At 28.4% G+C, this 19,064-nt stretch overlaps 4 protein-coding genes across 4 annotated transcripts, besides 4 other annotated features; all 4 read left to right on the top strand.

Moving 5' to 3' along the window:
• Nucleotides 1-512: 512 nt before the first annotated feature.
• Nucleotides 513-1,778, top strand: TVAGG3_0720880 (RNA polymerase II transcription regulator recruiting protein; the record flags this gene model as incomplete). The annotated part of the gene is made up of 1 exon (XM_001310539.1): nt 531-1,064. The coding sequence occupies one exon, from the start codon at nt 531-533 to the stop codon at nt 1,062-1,064; it is 534 nt and encodes a 177-aa protein (XP_001310540.1).
• Nucleotides 1,779-2,092: 314 nt separating this feature from the next.
• Nucleotides 2,093-2,765, top strand: TVAGG3_0720870 (RNA polymerase II transcription regulator recruiting protein; the record flags this gene model as incomplete). Its single annotated transcript, XM_001310540.2, has 1 exon — nt 2,138-2,620. The coding sequence occupies one exon, from the start codon at nt 2,138-2,140 to the stop codon at nt 2,618-2,620; it is 483 nt and encodes a 160-aa protein (XP_001310541.1).
• Nucleotides 2,766-6,465: 3,700 nt separating this feature from the next.
• Nucleotides 6,466-9,839, top strand: TVAGG3_0720860 (structural maintenance of chromosomes protein family; the record flags this gene model as incomplete). The annotated part of the gene is made up of 1 exon (XM_001310541.1): nt 6,466-9,822. One exon carries the CDS (start codon nt 6,466-6,468, stop codon nt 9,820-9,822), a length of 3,357 nt encoding a protein of 1,118 aa, XP_001310542.1.
• Nucleotides 9,840-11,299: 1,460 nt separating this feature from the next.
• Nucleotides 11,300-11,331: a mobile genetic element.
• A 148-nt stretch (nt 11,332-11,479) lies between these two features.
• Nucleotides 11,480-11,512: a mobile genetic element.
• Nucleotides 11,513-15,541: 4,029 nt separating this feature from the next.
• TVAGG3_0720830 (uncharacterized protein) lies at nt 15,542-17,294 on the top strand (the record flags this gene model as incomplete). Its single annotated transcript, XM_001310542.1, has 1 exon — nt 15,824-16,849. One exon carries the CDS (start codon nt 15,824-15,826, stop codon nt 16,847-16,849), a length of 1,026 nt encoding a protein of 341 aa, XP_001310543.1.
• A 361-nt stretch (nt 17,295-17,655) lies between these two features.
• Nucleotides 17,656-18,434: a mobile genetic element.
• Nucleotides 18,435-18,611: 177 nt separating this feature from the next.
• Nucleotides 18,612-19,064: part of a mobile genetic element that runs on past the window's edge.

The raw sequence follows: 19,064 nt of genomic DNA, 5'->3' as shown, positions 1-19,064 counted from the left end.
ATTTACAGTTCTCATTGATTAATTTTGTGGTCGTTAGTTCTTACTGATAAGTATACTGTGTATTGAGTGATTGTACATTATAATTGGGAAATAATTATAAAAAATTTGACACAATTACTTAAAAAAATCAATTGTGTCTTACAATTTTGCTTATAGAGATAATGGTTTCATCGAAATTTTCCAATTCACGGTAAAAAACTGAAATACTCATACAATGAAAGAATTGAAATGGCTTTTTCTCAAATGGAAAACATGTAAAGTTTCATTCTTTCTATAAATGAATATTTTATTTTAACTATAACATAATCTATAAACTATCTTCTATAAATATTTTGAAAACAATTATCCATTTTTTATTTTCACAATATTGTAATATCATTCAGACATATTCAACAATGAAACCACCGAAACAATAGAACTCTCAATTGACCCATAGCTCTTTCAAAAATTGAAGATCATTTGAATTTTTTGATACAAGTTTAGGTCGACGATAATAACCTCATTATAGTAATAGCAATCCATAAATTAAAATGTCACCAATTGGAAAGCCACATCCAAAGGATAAATTTACTCCATCAGAGGATCAGAAGTTGCGAATGCTTGTTAGTGTTTTAGGTCCAAGTAACTGGAAGAAAGTCAGTGAGTACATGGTTAGTCGAAACGCACGTCAGTGTCGTGACAGATATAAGAACTACTTGAGTCCAAACTTGAACAGCAGTCCATGGAGTCAAGAAGACGATGCTAAACTTCTTCAACTTGTTGACTTCTATGGTCGCAAGTGGTCACTTATTGCCAAAGAGTTCAATGGCCGCACAGATATCAACATCAAGAGTCGCTATGCTCTTCTCATGCGTCAAGAAGAAAGAGATAAACAAAAGAAAATGTTCCTTTCTTCCGAACCAGAAATTCAATTCGAAAATATATCTGAGACGTCATACCCTCATGAATCAAATCAAAATCAACAACCAGCTTATTTCAATCAAACTATTTTGTTTGATTTTAATGATAATTTAATCTTGAAGATTCATTACTATTTGGAAATAATATATAGTTGTTCTTATTAAAAGTAAATAGAGATTTTAGTTTTAATTAAATAATGTTATATTTTTGAAACGTCAATTCTTATTCAGTTTCAAATAAACAGTTTAAATCAAAATTAGTGCACAAACATAACAATACACGAGTATATCAAGTTCGGTATTCTTTGATCATGGCTATATTGCTAATTTCTAACAAATTGATATCAGAATTGTAAGAAATTCATGATTTTAGTTCAACATATAGATATGAAATAAAGTGGTATTCATGAAAACTTCATTTTCCATGTCTCATGCCATTCTTACTAATAACTTTATTAAATTACTAACTGATATAAAATCAAAATCTATTTCATGCATATGACATAATAACTATATCAGTACATCCCACTGAACCCAAAAGAGTGTTTAATTGAAATTGGTGGAAATTGACTGATAAAAAATATTTTATACCACTCCCTATAAATACTAAATATTAACCATTATTTAAAGATTTTAATTATTTGTCCAAAGCCTTTCAAATTCCCATAATCCAATTCAATTTTATTTTTTTGAAAGGACAATTGTCAGCTTCAATCAAAAGACCAGTAATTTTTTGTTGCTTATTTTCTTGATAAACTCTATATAGATCTTATTGCCCACATATTTTTTTCATAGCCAAGTATACTGCGAAAATTAAAGAGAATTTCTCTTCTGTTATTGTAACTAATCAGTAATTATATAATAAAATCATGTTTTCCTGGATTACAATACTTTAAAATTTTTTTCTCAAATTTGAAAATATTTTCAATCAGATAAACTATCATATTGAAATTACAATTTCAATTAACTTTTCAGCAATGATATTCTAATGCATATTTCCAAAAAACAATGATAAAGTATTCTCACAAAAAATAATTCCTATTTAAATCACATTCGTCAAAATTTTTTTTATTATCTTATAAGAAATATTTAATTTTCGATGCATTCTTAATGCTCAATGAGTCGTGACGATCTTATGAAAAGTATTGATATTTTCATTTAGCTCATTCAAATATTTGACAATCATATAGAAAAAAAAGTTCAATAAAAATTTTTTCTAAATTCATTTTTAATCAAGTATGTCACCAATTGGAAAGCCACATCCAAAGGATAAATTTACTCCATCAGAGGATCAGAAGTTGCGAATGCTTGTTAGTGTTTTAGGTCCAAGTAACTGGAAGAAAGTCAGTGAGTACATGGTTAGTCGAAACGCACGTCAGTGTCGTGACAGATATAAGAACTACTTGAGTCCAAACTTGAACAGCAGTCCATGGAGTCAAGAAGACGATGCTAAACTTCTTCAACTTGTTGACTTCTATGGTCGCAAGTGGTCACTTATTGCCAAAGAGTTCAATGGCCGCACAGATATCAACATCAAGAGTCGCTATGCTCTTCTCATGCGTCAAGAAGAAAGAGATAAACAAAAGAGAGAAACATATGGAAATACCTTGGATCCTATTTCATATATAGAGACTCTTCCACAGGATAAACCTGCTAAGGATCAAGAGAACTTTGAGCTCTTTGACTTTAACAATTTTAACGATTTTGACCTTGGATTTTGATTATACAATCAGATAAATTGTGTGTATATGTAGTATTAAAATTAATTACCATCTTATTTTTTATATATTCATATCAAAGAACAGATCTACCGCAATAATTTGTTTATATCTTCTTTTTTTTTATATTATTTAAAATATAATGAGCTCTATTTGAATGTATGTCATGAAACTAGTTTACGCTTAAAGTTTCAGTGAATTTAATTTTTCAATTTGATCATATCAGGAAACATGATTAGATAAATGGACAAATGAGTTTATGATCTTAATACAAATTATGAATTTTCTACTCTCAGAATTTCTGATAGTTTGTGGTGGCCATTAATTTTAAATTTCGGAAATTCAAGCTATATCTGAGCACCTTGGAACTTGAAATGATTTCTAGTTCCATAAGTTTGATGTATGAATGCATAATTTTATAACTTGTTTGAGAAAAATTAATTTGAATTTGATCTTTGTTATTAATTTTGAAGACATGAGCCATCTTAACAAATGTCATGAAGTTATGTATAATAATGGCCTTTTTATTTTCCCTGTTTGATATTTTAATCTTTGAATATCGAAAACAAGCTTAAGATTATAATAAAAATACCCGCTTTTCGATATGATTTTCAACAAATAAGGAAGTCAATTTGGAAAATTGTTTTCACTTTAGGAGAATATAATTTTCCATTTGGAAAATTTAAAAAGTGAGACGCGCAGGATTCGAACTTTTTTAAAAAGTTGATTTAGATGAATTTTAGTGTGGAATATAAGGATAATATCATATTTAAAATAAGAATATACTAGTTTAGGTGGTATTAATTTTTTCGATAAATTTGAGAGTATGTACGTTTAGGGCATGAAAAGTGTCAATTCGCTCAGCGAAAGCTGAGCTAGCTTCGTTCTCGAAAGAATAAGGAAGGAGTGAAGGAGAATGATACAGAAGTTGACACATTCATATCATTTCAACAAATTTTGATCAAATTGAAATTCAATAAAATTCAATTCAATTCATATCCTTCAGTCAGTACATTGATATCCTTCTGCATCACAATGATAACTCGGGCATCAATAGTTCTACAACTAACTCAGAAAAAACAAGATTATTACTTCCTGCTTACAGCTTTTAAAAAGTTTCGATGATAAAAATCACTCTACTCTCGTTTATCGACATATGGTGATAGTAGGTAAACATATTCTTATCGATATTAATAAAAATATTTGTACGAAAATCTTATCCAATTAGAGAGTTATTCATAAAGTATATGATAATTATAATTACTTTATCTTTGTTTTATCTTTGAATAAACAATTTAATTTAAATTGCATAATATTTTTTGGTTGAAAGACAGGAAACTTAGTTGAGTTTGTATTATTTTTATCGTTTAATTCATCGTATCAGTGAGTGATCCAGATATTTAAGATATTTAGAAAAAAAATTATTAATTTGATTAACAAATTTTAATCAAAATAGCAAAAATCTATTTGATAGCTGTAAACAAACAATAATTTTTATTTCAAGCAAAATCACTTATTTTCATCTAAACGTATAAAATTGTCAATTTTATGAAAATAAATTGAAAATCTCATGAAATGTAAAGGAGAGTAATATTTTTCAATTTTCTTTTTTTCTTTGTCTCAAATATTTTCTGTTGGGAATTTTCTTGTTATCAAAAAATAATTTTAATATTTGTTTATTTCATTACATACAATAAAATTTTAAAAACTCTATTTCTTCTCAAGAAAATTTTTTCCTTCATATGAAGAAACATTTTGTTCTCCATTTGATACTGAGTCTAAATCTCGATTTTTGAATTTTCTTCTTTCCAAATTTCTTTTTTCCAAATTAGAAGTTTAATTCAAATTTTCAATAGTTTATATATTTTCTCAAACCGTTTCAGATTTTCTCACTTTTTAGGGATTTTCTCTCAAAATATACAAAAATAGTAATATCAATACATGTGTCTAATATACTTTAAAACCATCGTGGCAAAATTCAAAAACGAAGAGTTCTTCTCTCCAAATTTTTTTCAAAATCAAAAAAATGAGATCAAAAAGTACGTTTGGAAAATTCATTTTTAGCATTTTAGGAATTTTCTCACTTTTCTTCCAAATTGACATCCTTAAGTTCAGTTATAAAATTTATCCTCAGAAATTGTAAACACTTTCAGAATTTCATTTCAGAAATATATTGAACTTAATCGGAGTTCAATGAATTATTATTGTTTAAAGAACATTATTCAATTATATACAAAATATTGATTTATGAAAAGAAAACTAAATGAAATAAACCACGATCATCCTAACAAAAAATTGAATCCTCTGAAAACATTTTAACCAAATGATTTCTTTTGTAAACGCTATTTACTCTAAATTTGAGATCTAAATTTCAAGCGATTAACAATTTCAATTAAATTTAAATTAGCTGATGATAAGATCTTTATTTTTTCTCAACTGTATGAAACGGCATTCATATAAATGCAAGCTATATATGTTTATTGAAGAAAAGTAAAGAAATAAAAAAAAAATTAATACAAACAATTTTTTATTGATATAAATAAAATGTAAATATAAACAAGAAATATGCATAGCGTATGCTTTGGTGAGGTCCAATATAAAGCAACACTTAGCAAAAATAAACTAATATAAATCTGAATATTTCAAACTGAAGGAATTGAACATATTATGTGTTTGGATCAAGTCAAAACACTTAGGATATCATGAATATTAATCAATAATGTATAGAAATAAAAAGAAATAAATTTTTGAAAATAAAATTTTCAAAAAATGTAGTTTGAGCATCGTTCACTAACCATAATACAGATGAAAATGAAGTAATAGAATTGCTTTTGGTCTATATTGAAATAAATTAAAAGAATATTACTGGCCGAGCTCTAGGATTCAAAGAAGAAGGTATTTTTCTTGAGACAGGATTAATATCGGATGTTTGCATATTCTCATAGCTTGGTGCTGTATTCTGCGTTCGATTAAAGTAAATTGTTTCTATTGGATCATGATAGAATTGCGATATCTGTCTAGTCTTCTTTATATATAGCATTTCTTTTGTATTTTTTGTATAATCGATCCTTCTTTGTATCAAAGGCAATTCATTTCTCTTTTTTACATAAACGGCTGTTTTAGGTCTTTCTTGTTTAATACTTCTGATATGATCTAATCTTGCTTGTAGTACTGGAGTTAGAGTTTCTTGATTTCTCATCGTTCTAAAATCCAGAGTTTCTTTAAAAATAGGATCTACCTCCGGTAATCGAATATCAACGGCAGGAACTTCCCGTTTAACATCTCTTGCCTTCGGTTTAAATGAATTTTCTTGTTTTTTCGGTGAAATATGTACAACTTTCATAAAATCTTGTCACTTTTTATTAGAATAACGAGAAATACAAACTGAAGAAACCATTACATGTCTCTTGCAAATAAATGATAAATGCATAATAATCAGATTTTGAGCTTTATGATCTAAAAATTACCATTATTCATTGATATTTTTAAAAAATTTAAAAGAAAATACAAGTTTTTTGAATAATTGCCCAGGCATATTGAAGTATAGCTACTAAGTGTAATATTTTTCATTCTATGATAGAAAAAGACTCTATAAAAAATTTGTTGTATAAAATATAAAGGCCGCTATCTAAATTAAGTTATAAATTGATAACTAACAACAAGAATCATTACTATATTTCATCTATTTTCATGATTTTTTGAACTAATTTTTATAATTCGGATCTAATTGAGTTAACTGCGAACAAAACCAGAAAATTCTTTTTATTTAGACACTAATAGAGCTACATGTATTGTCGCTATAAAATCACATCATACGAAAAGTGACATACATCATCTTAATTAGCAAAATGAAGATCGAGAAACTCCGACTCGAGAACTTCAAATCTTATCAAGGGGTCCACGAAATCGGACCTTTTGATGACTTTGTAGCTGTTATAGGCTCTAATGCCTCAGGAAAAAGCAATTGCTTCGATGCAATTTGTTTTGTCTTAGCAGCGCCTGCTTCTTCGATGCGATGCAAGGAACTATCAGAACTTATATGCAACGCAGATGATACCATTACCTCAGCTTCAGTCGAAATGACCGTCAGAAAGCTAAATGATCTTATCGTATTCAAAAGAAAGGTTACGAACTCAAGCTCCACATACTACGTCAATGGCTCCAAGGTTAGTGCCTCAGACTACAAAGACAGCTTGAACGAAGTTGGTTTTCATAACAAATTCCAATCCTACATTATTTTCCAAGGCGAAGTTGGTAATTTAGCCTCAACAAACCCGAAAGGAATTACGAAGCTAATCGAGGAGCTCTCAGGATCGATCGATTACAAGGAACAGTACGACCATCTTGAAGATGACCTCAAAAAAGTCAAAGAAAACCTGACAACAGCAGAAGAAGAGAGAATCAGTATCACAGATAGGTACAAATCTGTCAAAGAAGAGGCAAAAATTGTGAATGAGTATAATGATTTGGATTTGAAGATCAAAGAAAAGGAGAAAGAAGAGAACTCATTCACATTATGCCAATCATCACTGATTCTCAAAGATTCTCAATCTGATTTCGAAAATAATAAAAAAGATTTCGAAAAATTGAGAGAAGAACTATCAAATTACAACGAAGCAGCCAAGAACAGTGATGAAGCAATCAATGCAGCCCGTCATGAATACAAAGAAACACAGAAGAAGATGAAAAAATTGCAAAATAATTTTGATTCGTTGGAAAACGAGATCAAAATCACCCAGAACAAAGAAGAAGAGCTGAACAGCAAACTCTCAAAACTTTTGTTAAATGACAAACAAATTAATGATGAAATAACCACAAAAAATATGGAAATTTCTTCATTAAAAAGTGACATTTTACAAATTGAATCGAGAAACTCTGTAAAAAATGAATACAAGAAGGAAATGATTGAGTTAAACAACAAGATTAACTCATCAAATACAGTTGTTCATGCAGAATACCAATCAAAACTTGACGAAAAACGAATTTTGGAACAAAATATTCAAAATTCAAAGTCAAATTTACAAAACTTGAAAGAAGAGTATGAAGAAATGATCTCCAAGAAGATAGCTAACTTTGTTATGCCTCATGAACCTGAATTGCAAAATGATTTTTCAAATATTATTTTGCAAAAACAGAAATTGTTGAATGACGAGAGACAAAAGATCAATTCCGATAATCAGTGCAAGAACAGATACAATATCCTCGATATCTTGCAAAATCCAAGTAATCAAATCTCAGGAATTCATGGGTTTTTGATCCAATTTGTTTCATCAATCCGCCAGAAATACGACAAAGCTGTTTCTGCTTTATTGCCTTCTTTTTCTAATTTGATCGTTGTTGATTCAAAAAGTGTCATCAAACAATGTATCAAAACATTGAAAACATTCAATCTTTCTGGTGTCACTTTTATCTCACTTGATGAAATAGAAAATTCCGAAATTTTGACACAGAATTCGATGATTAATTTATTGAGTTATCCTAAAGAATACAAACCTTTGTTACAGTTTTTGTTCAAAGATTACGAATTCTATGAAGATCAGACGAAGATATTTAATTTATTACGTGATCCAAGTTACAACAAAACAATTATTGACATTGATGGTGTTGTTTCACATGTAAATGGATTTGTTTCATGTGGAAAATACGCAATCATCGAATCTAATCCAAAATTTGTCAAAGAAATTGAAGAAGAAATTGAAAAACTCCAAAAACAAAACGAAATAATTCTTAAAGAAAACAAAACAAAAATTGATGATTTCGAAAAATTGATGGAAGAATACAAGAAACAAATTCAGAGAAATGATGAAAATGAAGAGAAAATTGAAGAATTAAAAACAAAAATTCAGGCAAAAGAAACAGAAATTGATCAGTTTGAAACAAATATTCTTCAATTACAAAAAGAAATCAATGAATTGAAAGATAAATTTGACAATATTGAGTTTACAACAGATTTACATGTCAAAATTTTCGAAATTCTTGGATGTTCAAGTATTGAAGAGTTTCAAACTAAATACAACGAATTCGTTGATGAAGAAAACAAGAAGAAAGAGAAAGAAGCAAAAATTGAGTATTTCAATGCAAAAATTGACATCCTCAAGAAAAATGACAATAAAAACCAAATCAAAAATGTCAAAAAATCTCTGTCAGGTGTCAAAAGTGAACTGAAACAATTAAACAATTCATTGTCAGAAAAATCAGAAGAATTGAATGAAGTCAAAAGTGAAATGACCACTAAAGAATCTCTCTTCAACAAGTGCCAAAACCAGAAGAAAGAAATGATCAAGAAAGCACAAAATGTAAACAAAAAAGTGACAGAATTACAAACCAAATCGAATAGTTTACAAAAAATCATTGAAGAAACACGAGATTTGATCAATGAAAAGATTTTGTCATCAGATTTCTCAAGTTTAGAAGAAGTTTTATTACATGACTTCTCAAATGAACTGTCACGTTTTCTATCATCAAAACTGACACCATCACAACAAAAACAGACGAAAGAAAGATTTGAGAAAGAAATTTCACAATTGAAAGAAGCACAATCCAAATTAAAACCTAATTTCGGATGCCAAAATCAACTTAATTCATTGAAACTCCTTAAAAATGAATCAGAAAACAAAATCAAAAAATTGAGAGATCTACAAAAAGTGACAAAAGAAAAATTCAATGAAATCAAACGCAAGAGATTAAGTTTGTTCAAAGATAGTTTAGACAAGATCCAGTACTCATTGAACATCTTCTATCCTCGTTTGACATCATTGAAATCGCAACCATTGGGTGGAAACGCGTTTTTGACTCCAGAAAATGTTTCTATTCCATTCAATGGCGGAATTTCATATTCCGTTATTCCACCTCATAAAAGGAACAGAAATGTTTCTAACTTGAGTGGTGGTGAACAAACATTGGCGGTCTTAGCACTGTCATTCGCATTGAGTACAGTTAAAACTGCACCTCTCTTCGTTCTTGACGAAATTGACGCTGCACTTGATTACAGAAATGTCAAGAGTGTTAGTGACTTTTTGATTGACATGTCACACCAACACCAAGTCATCATTGTCAGCCACAAGAGTGGTGTTTTCCAGTTTGCAGACTCATTGATTGGTGTCACTCGATATGGAGGAAACTCTAGGACTTTCTTCTTGCAACTTAAGAAACCTAATCAATCCTCATACATTGATGACGAACCATCCGAAACATTCGCAATTTAAAACTTAACAATAAACAATAATTTTAATTTTATTTTTAAAATATATTTTTTTGTAAACTCAATATTCAACCTGAATATAAAAAAATATTGTGTAATCGTCACAAAATTTGATTTCATTTGATTTTCCAATTCTAATCATTCTATTTGAAATCAAAATTTGAACAAAAACTAGTGCATTATTTGTGTATGTGAAAATAAATCTGTGTAAAGTTGTCCAAAATGAATGAATTTTTTCTTTTTTGTATAGACAACTGTTGCAATTCTTTATTAACGAATTTGATTTTTAATAATGGTCAACTCCAAAATTTTTCAAATACGCAGAAAATATGCAAATTCAATTTTAAATAATCTTTTTTGTGCATTTTTTGCACCCTATGTAAAAACTTTTTTTTGTCTAATAATTAATTATTCAGGAAATAATTAAAAATATTAAAGATATTTCAAAACGATAGGAAATACTATCTCTAATAAATATGCATGTTTCCTTGATATAAGCATAAAACATGACATTATCAGGAAAAATGAAGCTTGATTCCAAAAATGCATCTTTTAGCAGCTTTGGTTGTGAAAAATTATATGGAATCATTATTCTTTTCAATTTCTGGGTTTTCCAAAAAGATCCTTCTCTCATTTCTAATATTTTGTCATGAAATACGATGGTTTCAATGTATGCGTAAGCATGAAAAGCATAAGGATTGATATATCTAACTGTGGGAGGAGCTTTGTATATAGGAGATTTGATTTGCATTGGATAATGGATTAAATGATCAAAATTTTTAGAAAAAAGAATTCCGTTATTTGATGCAAAATTTAGATTTTTCTGATCAACATCAATTCGTTCAAGATATGGCATATAGTTAAAAGGATTATTTGGATGCAATATTGTAACTGATTTCGGAATAAAAATTTTACTGATTTTTGTTGAATGAAAAGCATCATCTTCAATTTCTATTAATGTATTTGGTAATGTTACATTTTCAAGAAAAGTTAAACCAAGTGAATATGTACCTAATTTTTTACAAGATTCATCAACAATTATTGATTTGACCTTGTTTGATATAGATGTATCTTGCGTATAAACTCCATTTCTGCAATATACACGTAATTCAGTCAAAATCTAATAAATCAATCAAAATCTATAGCACTATTATAATCTCGGGTTCATACCATTAATTTTGAAAGCTTTACAAATGAGACTATAAAAAGTCACATCATTTCATACGTTTTTCCATATGAAAAAGTCAGTTTTTCCAATGATTGAATGGATTTGACTGAGAATTGAGAATTAAAAAGTAATATAGTTGATAGTATTGGGGTTTACATCGGTTCAAAAAACGTTTAAAAAAGATTATTCAAAATTGAACATGCGTATAATTTGAAAATTTGAGAAAATTTGGAGTTGATCATTAAAATATATCAAATCCAATAAAAATATATAAAACAAAAAATTCATTTTTGACTACTGAATGCAGATTGATTTAAGGATGCACTTACCACTTTCTGACATGCTATGAAAAAGTGGTAAGTATAGCAGCCATATTAGGTATTGCGTAGTGATTTATTTTTACTATCTCCTACTTTCTATTGCTCTCATTCAAAAATATTAACTTTTGACCTTAGGATAATGGGATAGAAAGCTTGTGTGTCAAAAAAATTGAGAGAATGTCAGAAAGGAGTAAGTGCACCTTTAATATAATGCATAAAAATGTGAAACTTTTATTTACAATATTAATAATGATATAAATGGAGAAATGTATTGTAAATCGAATTTATTTCTAATAAATTTGCATGTTTCAAGAATGTCAGAATAAAATGTGACATTATCTGGAAAGGTAAAGTTTGAATCATGAAAAGAATTAACTAAGATCTTTGGTAATGAAAATCTATTAGGAATCAATATCGATTTCAAATTTGTAGTATTTTGAAAACATCCATCTCTCAATTCTAATATTCTACCATGGAAAATTATTCCTTCGATGAATTGATGTTGATTAAAACAATATGGATTGATATATCTAACAGTGCGAGGAACAATATACAACGGAGATGTAATATGCATTGGATAATGAATTAATAGATCAAAGTTTTTTGAAAAAAGAATTCCGTTATTTGATGCAAATTTAGGATTACTAGGATCAACATCAATTCGTTCAAGATATGGCATATAATTAAAGGGATTATTTTGATACAATATTGTAACTGATTTCGGAATAAATAAATTGACAATTTTAGAATTTTTAAAAACATCATCTTCCATCTCAATTAGTGTGTTTGGTAATGCTACGTTTTCAAGTGAAGGCAATTGAAGTGAATAAGCAACTAATTTTGTGCAAGATTCATCAACAATAATTGATTTGACTTCGTTTGATATTGAAGTATTCTGTCTATAAACGCCATCTTTGCAATATACTCTTAACTCACTCAAGTCCTAGTAAAAATTGTTTCGAAATTGAAATAAAATAAAATACTAAAAAAGTGACGAAATTAAGTAAACCTTAATTTATTATAAACTTCTCAATTTTTTAAAGAAGAATAATATAATGATACATAATTATTTAAATAATAGTTTCAAAAACATATTTTCAATTAATCGTGTGCATGTGTTAGTAATTTAAATTTTTGATAGAGATTCACTCAATATTTACACAGAAAAACTATAGGGAGACTTTAAGTAGGAAAATTGGTTTATGAATTTATTCATCCCATAGCAAAAAATATGAAAGAAATATAGAATCGGATAGAAGAACAATCTTTTATCATTCTGCATGTAGGAATGATGTCAACATAAAATGTGACATTATATGGGAATTTAAAACTTGATTGATAAAATGGATCACCAATATTATTTGGTAGCGGGCATTCACTCGGAATCCTAATATTTTTCAACTTTGTTGAAAATTGGAAAGCTCCGGATCTAAATTCTAAAATTTTGTCATGAAATACAAGTGTTTCAATGTATTCATGAGCATAAAAAGCATATGAACCAATATATCTAACTGATTGAGGAACTACATAAATAGGAGATACAATATGGCCTGGATAATGAAGCAATTGATCAAAATTACTCGAAAAAAGAATTCCGTTATTTGATGCATAATTGGGATTTCCTTCTTCAACAATAATTCGCTCAAGTTTCGACATAAAGTTAAATTGATTGTTCTGGTTCAGATTTGTTACTGATTTTGGGATATTTAATTCGACAATTTGAGATTCTTTGAAACAATCATCTCCAATCTCAGTTAATGTATTTGGTAATGTAACATGTTCTAGAAATGATAAATGGAGTGAATTGGAATCTAATTTTGAACAAGATTCATCTACAATTATTGATTTGTACTGGTTTGATATTGATGCATTGAATGTATAAACTCCATCGCTACAATATACTCGTAATTCGGTCAATCTCTAATAAATGAATGAGACAGTGATGAAAAATTTAAACAAAAAAATGAACTTTTTTTTTCAAAAAATTCACATCATTTCATAATTTTCAATCTCTAAATGTAAAAATTTTTAAAGGAACTCTAAGCATACAATTCATATGACAGTTCAAAGTATCAAAAATTTTAACATTTTCATTTGACTTCTTGGAACTTCGCAAATACTTTTTTTTTGAAAAATGTGGATTTGAAGCTTTTATTTACAAGATCAATAAAGATATAAATAGGGAAATGTACTGTAGGTCGAATTTATTTCTAATAAATTTACATGTTTCAAGAATGTCAAAATAAAATGTGACATTATCTGGAAAGGTAAAATTTGAATCTTTAAAAGAATCAACTAAGTTCTTTGGTAACGAAAATCTATTAGGAATCAATATCGATTTCAGATTGGTGGTTTTGTGAAAACAGCCAACTCTTAATTCTAATATTCTATCATGGAAAATTATTGTTTCAATAAATTGATGTTGATTAAAGGAATATGGATTAATATATCTAACAGTGCGAGGAACAATATACAACGGAGATGTAATATGCATTGGATAATGAATTAATAGATCAAAGTTTTTTGAAAAAAGAATTCCGTTATTTGATGCAAATTTAGGATTACTAGGATCAACATCAATTCGTTCAAGATATGGCATATAATTAAAGGGATTATTTTGATACAATATTGTAACTGATTTCGGAATAAATAAATTGACAATTTTAGAATTTTTAAAAACATCATCTTCCATCTCAATTAGTGTGTTTGGTAATGCTACATTTTCTAATGATGATAAATAAAATGCATATATATCTAATTTTGTGCAAGATTCATCAACAATAATTGATTTGACTTCGTTTGATATTGAAGTATTCTGTCTATAAACGCCATCTTTGCAATATACTCTTAACTCACTCAAGTCCTAGTAACAATTGTTTCAAATTTGAAATTAATTATAAGAATAAAAAGTGACAATATAAGTTAACCTTAATTTTTAAGAGAAGCCGATATTGAATTATAGAAATATGCATGCAAATATCATTTTAAGTCTATGTATATTACACATGAGATACAAACCAAAAGTCAATTTTTTTTCATATTGTAAAGTTTTATGAACTTTTAAATCAAGAGAATCTATTCATATGATACTGGTAGTTATAAAAATGGTTAAAAATGGTAATTCAAATATGTTTTGATGGCATGTGCATGATTCTGAAATGTCATCATAAAAAACAATGTCTTCTGGAAAATGAAAATTTGAATAAATAAATGAATTTGTCAAGTTCTTTGGTAATGAAAACTTATTTGGAATCATTATTATTTTCAGACTTTGGCAATACCGAAAACAATTTTGCCTCAATTCAAGGATTTTGTCATGAAAGATTAAAGTTGTGATATATTCATGCTGTAAAAAGCAATAAGGATTTATGAATCTAACAGCACGAGGAACTATATATAAGGGAGATGTTATATGCATAGGATAATGAATTATCTGATCAAAGCCTTTGGAAAAAAGGATTCCATCTTTTGAAGTATAACAAGGATTGTTAGGATCTACATCAATTCTTTCAAGGTATGGCATAAAGTTGAATGAATTATTAAAATTCAAAATTATGGTGGATTTTGGGATAAATAATTTTTTGATTTTAGAATTAATAAAAACATCGTCTTCAATTTCAATTAATGTATTAGGAAGCCTAACTTCTTCAAGAGATGATAACTCAAGCGAATTAATAGCTAATTTTGAACAAGATTTATCAATGATTATCGATTTCGTTTGACTTGGTATCGAAAGGTTTCGCCTGTATATACCATCGGTACAAAATGCTACTATTTCGCTCAATTTCTAAAAGAATTTATTGAAATTTTTCATTTGAAATTGTCACTTTTATTTATTTCTAATGAGAAAAAGATAGAGAAGCACCTTATGGAGGAACACATTTTTTGCGTATATTTGTATATTCCTTAACTATTATTATTGGCTGTAATATACCTGCTCCAACAAAATATCATCAAAAATCATAAGATATTTAATTTTGAGATATAAAAACATTTGCATGTATCTTGTTTGTAATGGAAAATGATCATTTCATGAATTAAATGAGAAAAAAATTCAAAAATATGCTAACTAGAAAATGATTTTTTCTTAAAGAATGATTTTGTCAACGCAAATGTAAATGGTGCAGCAATGCGCATTACTGCATCAAATATAAATGTATTACCAAGAAGGCGTTGTTTACCCAAATCAAAATATCAATGGTAAAGGATTATTGAGGAGATAAAACGGTTATATTCTCAATTTAGAATTATGACTACTGACTTATTTCTAAAACCACTTTATTTTGAATGCGTTTACAGTCCTCAATCATTGTGTTTTTTGTGTGTTGGGGGCATGTTTGGGCAATTTGATATTATTTCTTGTTGGGGGCCACTTGGACAATATTTAACGTCTCCAAAATTGATATCCACCCCCCTAAATAGATATTTTATTCATGAATCTACCAAGTCAAAATCCTTAGTACGTTTTAATTCCCATGTTTTCACTAGCACTTGTGATAATATCTATTTTGCTAGTTATGTCAGATTCTATAAGAGACAGTTATCGTAACTTTTATATCGACCTCGAAGCAGAATTAAGTTTATTTCCATTCAAACAAAATCTCGAAAATTATATACAAACTGACTATAAAATCCATTTTACTAAAGACAAAACTATGTGTGACGCATGCAATTTCAACTCGTCTAATAATCTAGCCAATAGTAATATTCATGATGTTGTTATTTCCTACACAACAAGCAGACCATATAACATGGTTATATTTATTAGAACATTACGCCAAACTGGCACGAATTGCAGCGTTATATTTTTTGTTACCGACGAATTTTTATCAAATGTTAGTAACGACACCAAAAACTACGTTCTCAAGTGTGGTGGTCAATTCATAAACTATCATAAACCAACATACACGGGATATGAAGACCATTGGTCTGATCCTTATATTCAGATTCATAATTTCATCGGATTAAATCTTCACAAACTAAATAGAATTATTATCTGCGACTTATATGATACAGTTTTCCAAGGTGATCCATTCAACGCCTACTTTCCGAAAAATCAATTACATTTAGCCGACGAAGGACGCGTTTTCGATGGTAGAAATCGCGGTTGGATCTCTAGTTGCGCTCCTTTATCAAATAAAAAGCTCAATTCATTAAATACCATCTGCGCAGGCTATTTTGGAGGCGATGCAGATGTAATGAAGAGTTTTTTCAGAGCATACTTAGGTAATTTCCAGTTTGGAAAGGGTTTAGTTGATCAAGGATGCATAAACGGATGGGCCTATGGCGGTTTATTTAAGAAATTCGGAATTTCCGTGAATATTTCGAATGATAACGTCAGACATTTAGCAATGATGGGTATCAAAAACGGCGAGAACCTTGGAAATGCTACAGGCATTAATAGAAATGATCTTACAGTTGCAATTATTCATCAAGTTCATTGGAATCCATTCTTGTTTAATCAGATGGAAAAGTTCTGTCCAAAACCTCCAGGTGATTTCAGAGACTACTTAGGAAGATGTAATGGATGCTTTGGTTTCTAATATCACGAAAAAAAATCCAAAACGAAATAGGGAAAAAAAATCATGATAATAATATTGAGAATTCAAGAGCTCATAACCTACCAAGAATTCTTAGAATGATCTGTTTTTCTTTCTTATTATAGAAGAAAAATTGTTTTCATTTTTATGTAAATATTAAGTCTATTTATGTAAATAAAGTTCAATTGGAAAAACCGTCGGAATTTGAAGTATGGCGTGCTTGAAATTTCCAATCGAAAGATTGGACATTCCAAAAAAGTTTTTATTTCCAAATTAACATTACTCATATTGCAATGTGTGGAATATAAAGTTTAGAAGCATACAAGATGCTAAACTTTATATTCCCGCGCAACTTAGTGATTTCAAAATTTACTGTAGATAAATATGATATACAGATAAGATTAGAATAGATGAAGATAAACCAGAAGCTATTCGACTTAGACGGAAAACAAAAATTTTGAATAAAGGATATATTTCATTACTCATTCGGATATAGATATTATACTCTAAGGATCTCGTTTGGATTATTTAATTGAAACTTAATTATTGGATGAATACGTTTTTACGATAAGTGTCAGAACCTTAAAGTGAATAATATAAATTTTTGATGAAAATTTGTTTTAACTTTTTGCCACTTATCGTAGATAATTGAGATGTTTACAATACTCACTTTTTACCACTTATCATAGACAATTGAGAAGTTTACAATACTTAAATTTTTAAGGATAATGGTACACCCTCTTGATAATGAAGTTTTTTAATTTATTAAAAAAAACATCAAGAAAAAAATGTGTGAAGAAATATTTATTGTTATAGACCGAAAATAGATTTTTTCGGTTTTCTCTTCAAATAATTGAAAGAATGATACTATTATAGGTTTATTATATTATATAGCAATAATCATGCTATAGCCGAAATATATAATTTTGAGAAGATTGAATATAACACAAATAAATTTGAATGTAAGTTAAATTGCTTGTTGTTTTTAATAGCTATTCAATGAGAAATCCACTTTTGCAAAATTCAAATTGAATGATTGAAAGAACAGAAAAAGTCATTCTTTTCAATTTCGAATATGTTTCATTGTATTTATAATTATATGGCAAATAAGATATTTAAACTTGATTTTTGAAGGAAAATTCACAAAATTGAATGAATTCAAATAATTTTTATTCAAAATAAACTAGTTATTTGAGTTTAATACTAATTATCTATTCAAACTACAAAGTTTGTAATTTAAAATATTTTGTGAGATCAGATTGAATTAATTCAAGGTTTTTTCAATTAATATTAATGACCATATTACGCATTTTCGAACATTCTAAACCAAATATATAAAAATGGGAGACGAATGTTAAATTTGCTAGACATGGGGGAGTTGTCTGCAAAGTTTTAGCTCTTATCTCTAACAAAAAATTAATTTTTAAAAAAAGACCGAATACGTTTCACAGCGAGAAAAAAATAAAAGGCAAGATAGAATTTTCTAGACATAAAGAAGTTGTTTACCGAGTTTTAGCTCTTATCTCTAACAAAAAATTAATTTTTAAAAAAAAGACCGAATACGTTTCACAGCGAGAAAAAAATAAAACTGTACACTGATTTTCATTTTCATTTCCAGTCACTTTACTTATTATTTTTTCTTTTTTTTCATTTTAATTATAAATTATTTCATAATACGTTTATTTACGTTACCATTTTCTTTATTCTTTTGAATTCCATACTAGACACTTATAGAATATTTTGATTGTTAACGTACTTCATTAGAATGAATCCTTACAAAGGGTATGTCGATCGAATTTACCTAATTGGTATTTCCAATCAGATTGAAGAAGGTAAAATGACATGGGAAGAAGCTTGCACCCATGTTCCCATCGCCCAAACCCTTCAATCAAATGATTTCAAATATTTAGATGTTTCAAAATCTTTTTTACAAAATCAATTTAGCTTACAGAATATCCCATTGCCTAAAGGCAAGAAAGGTCGTAGGGTCAATCCCTACGACCAAATCAAAGCTCTTGCTGTGATACATGACCACCGGGCCTTTCCCTGTGGTCAAACAAAACAATGGAAACGTTTGAAATTACAACAAATTGATGTATCTTATAGAGAAGTACGCAGATACTTCAAAGAAAATCATTTCACCAAGACGCGATTAGAGCATGCCGGGCCAGAAACAGCAGTAAGATATTGGGCGCTTTCACCCAATCTTATCTGGCAC

The sequence above is a fragment of the Trichomonas vaginalis genome, chromosome III, assembly GCF_026262505.1.
Source record: "Trichomonas vaginalis G3 chromosome III, whole genome shotgun sequence".
Classification (NCBI taxonomy): domain Eukaryota; phylum Parabasalia; order Trichomonadida; family Trichomonadidae; genus Trichomonas; species Trichomonas vaginalis.
Note: the sequence above shows the minus strand (reverse complement) of the source record. Positions and strands in the feature narration are given on the sequence as shown.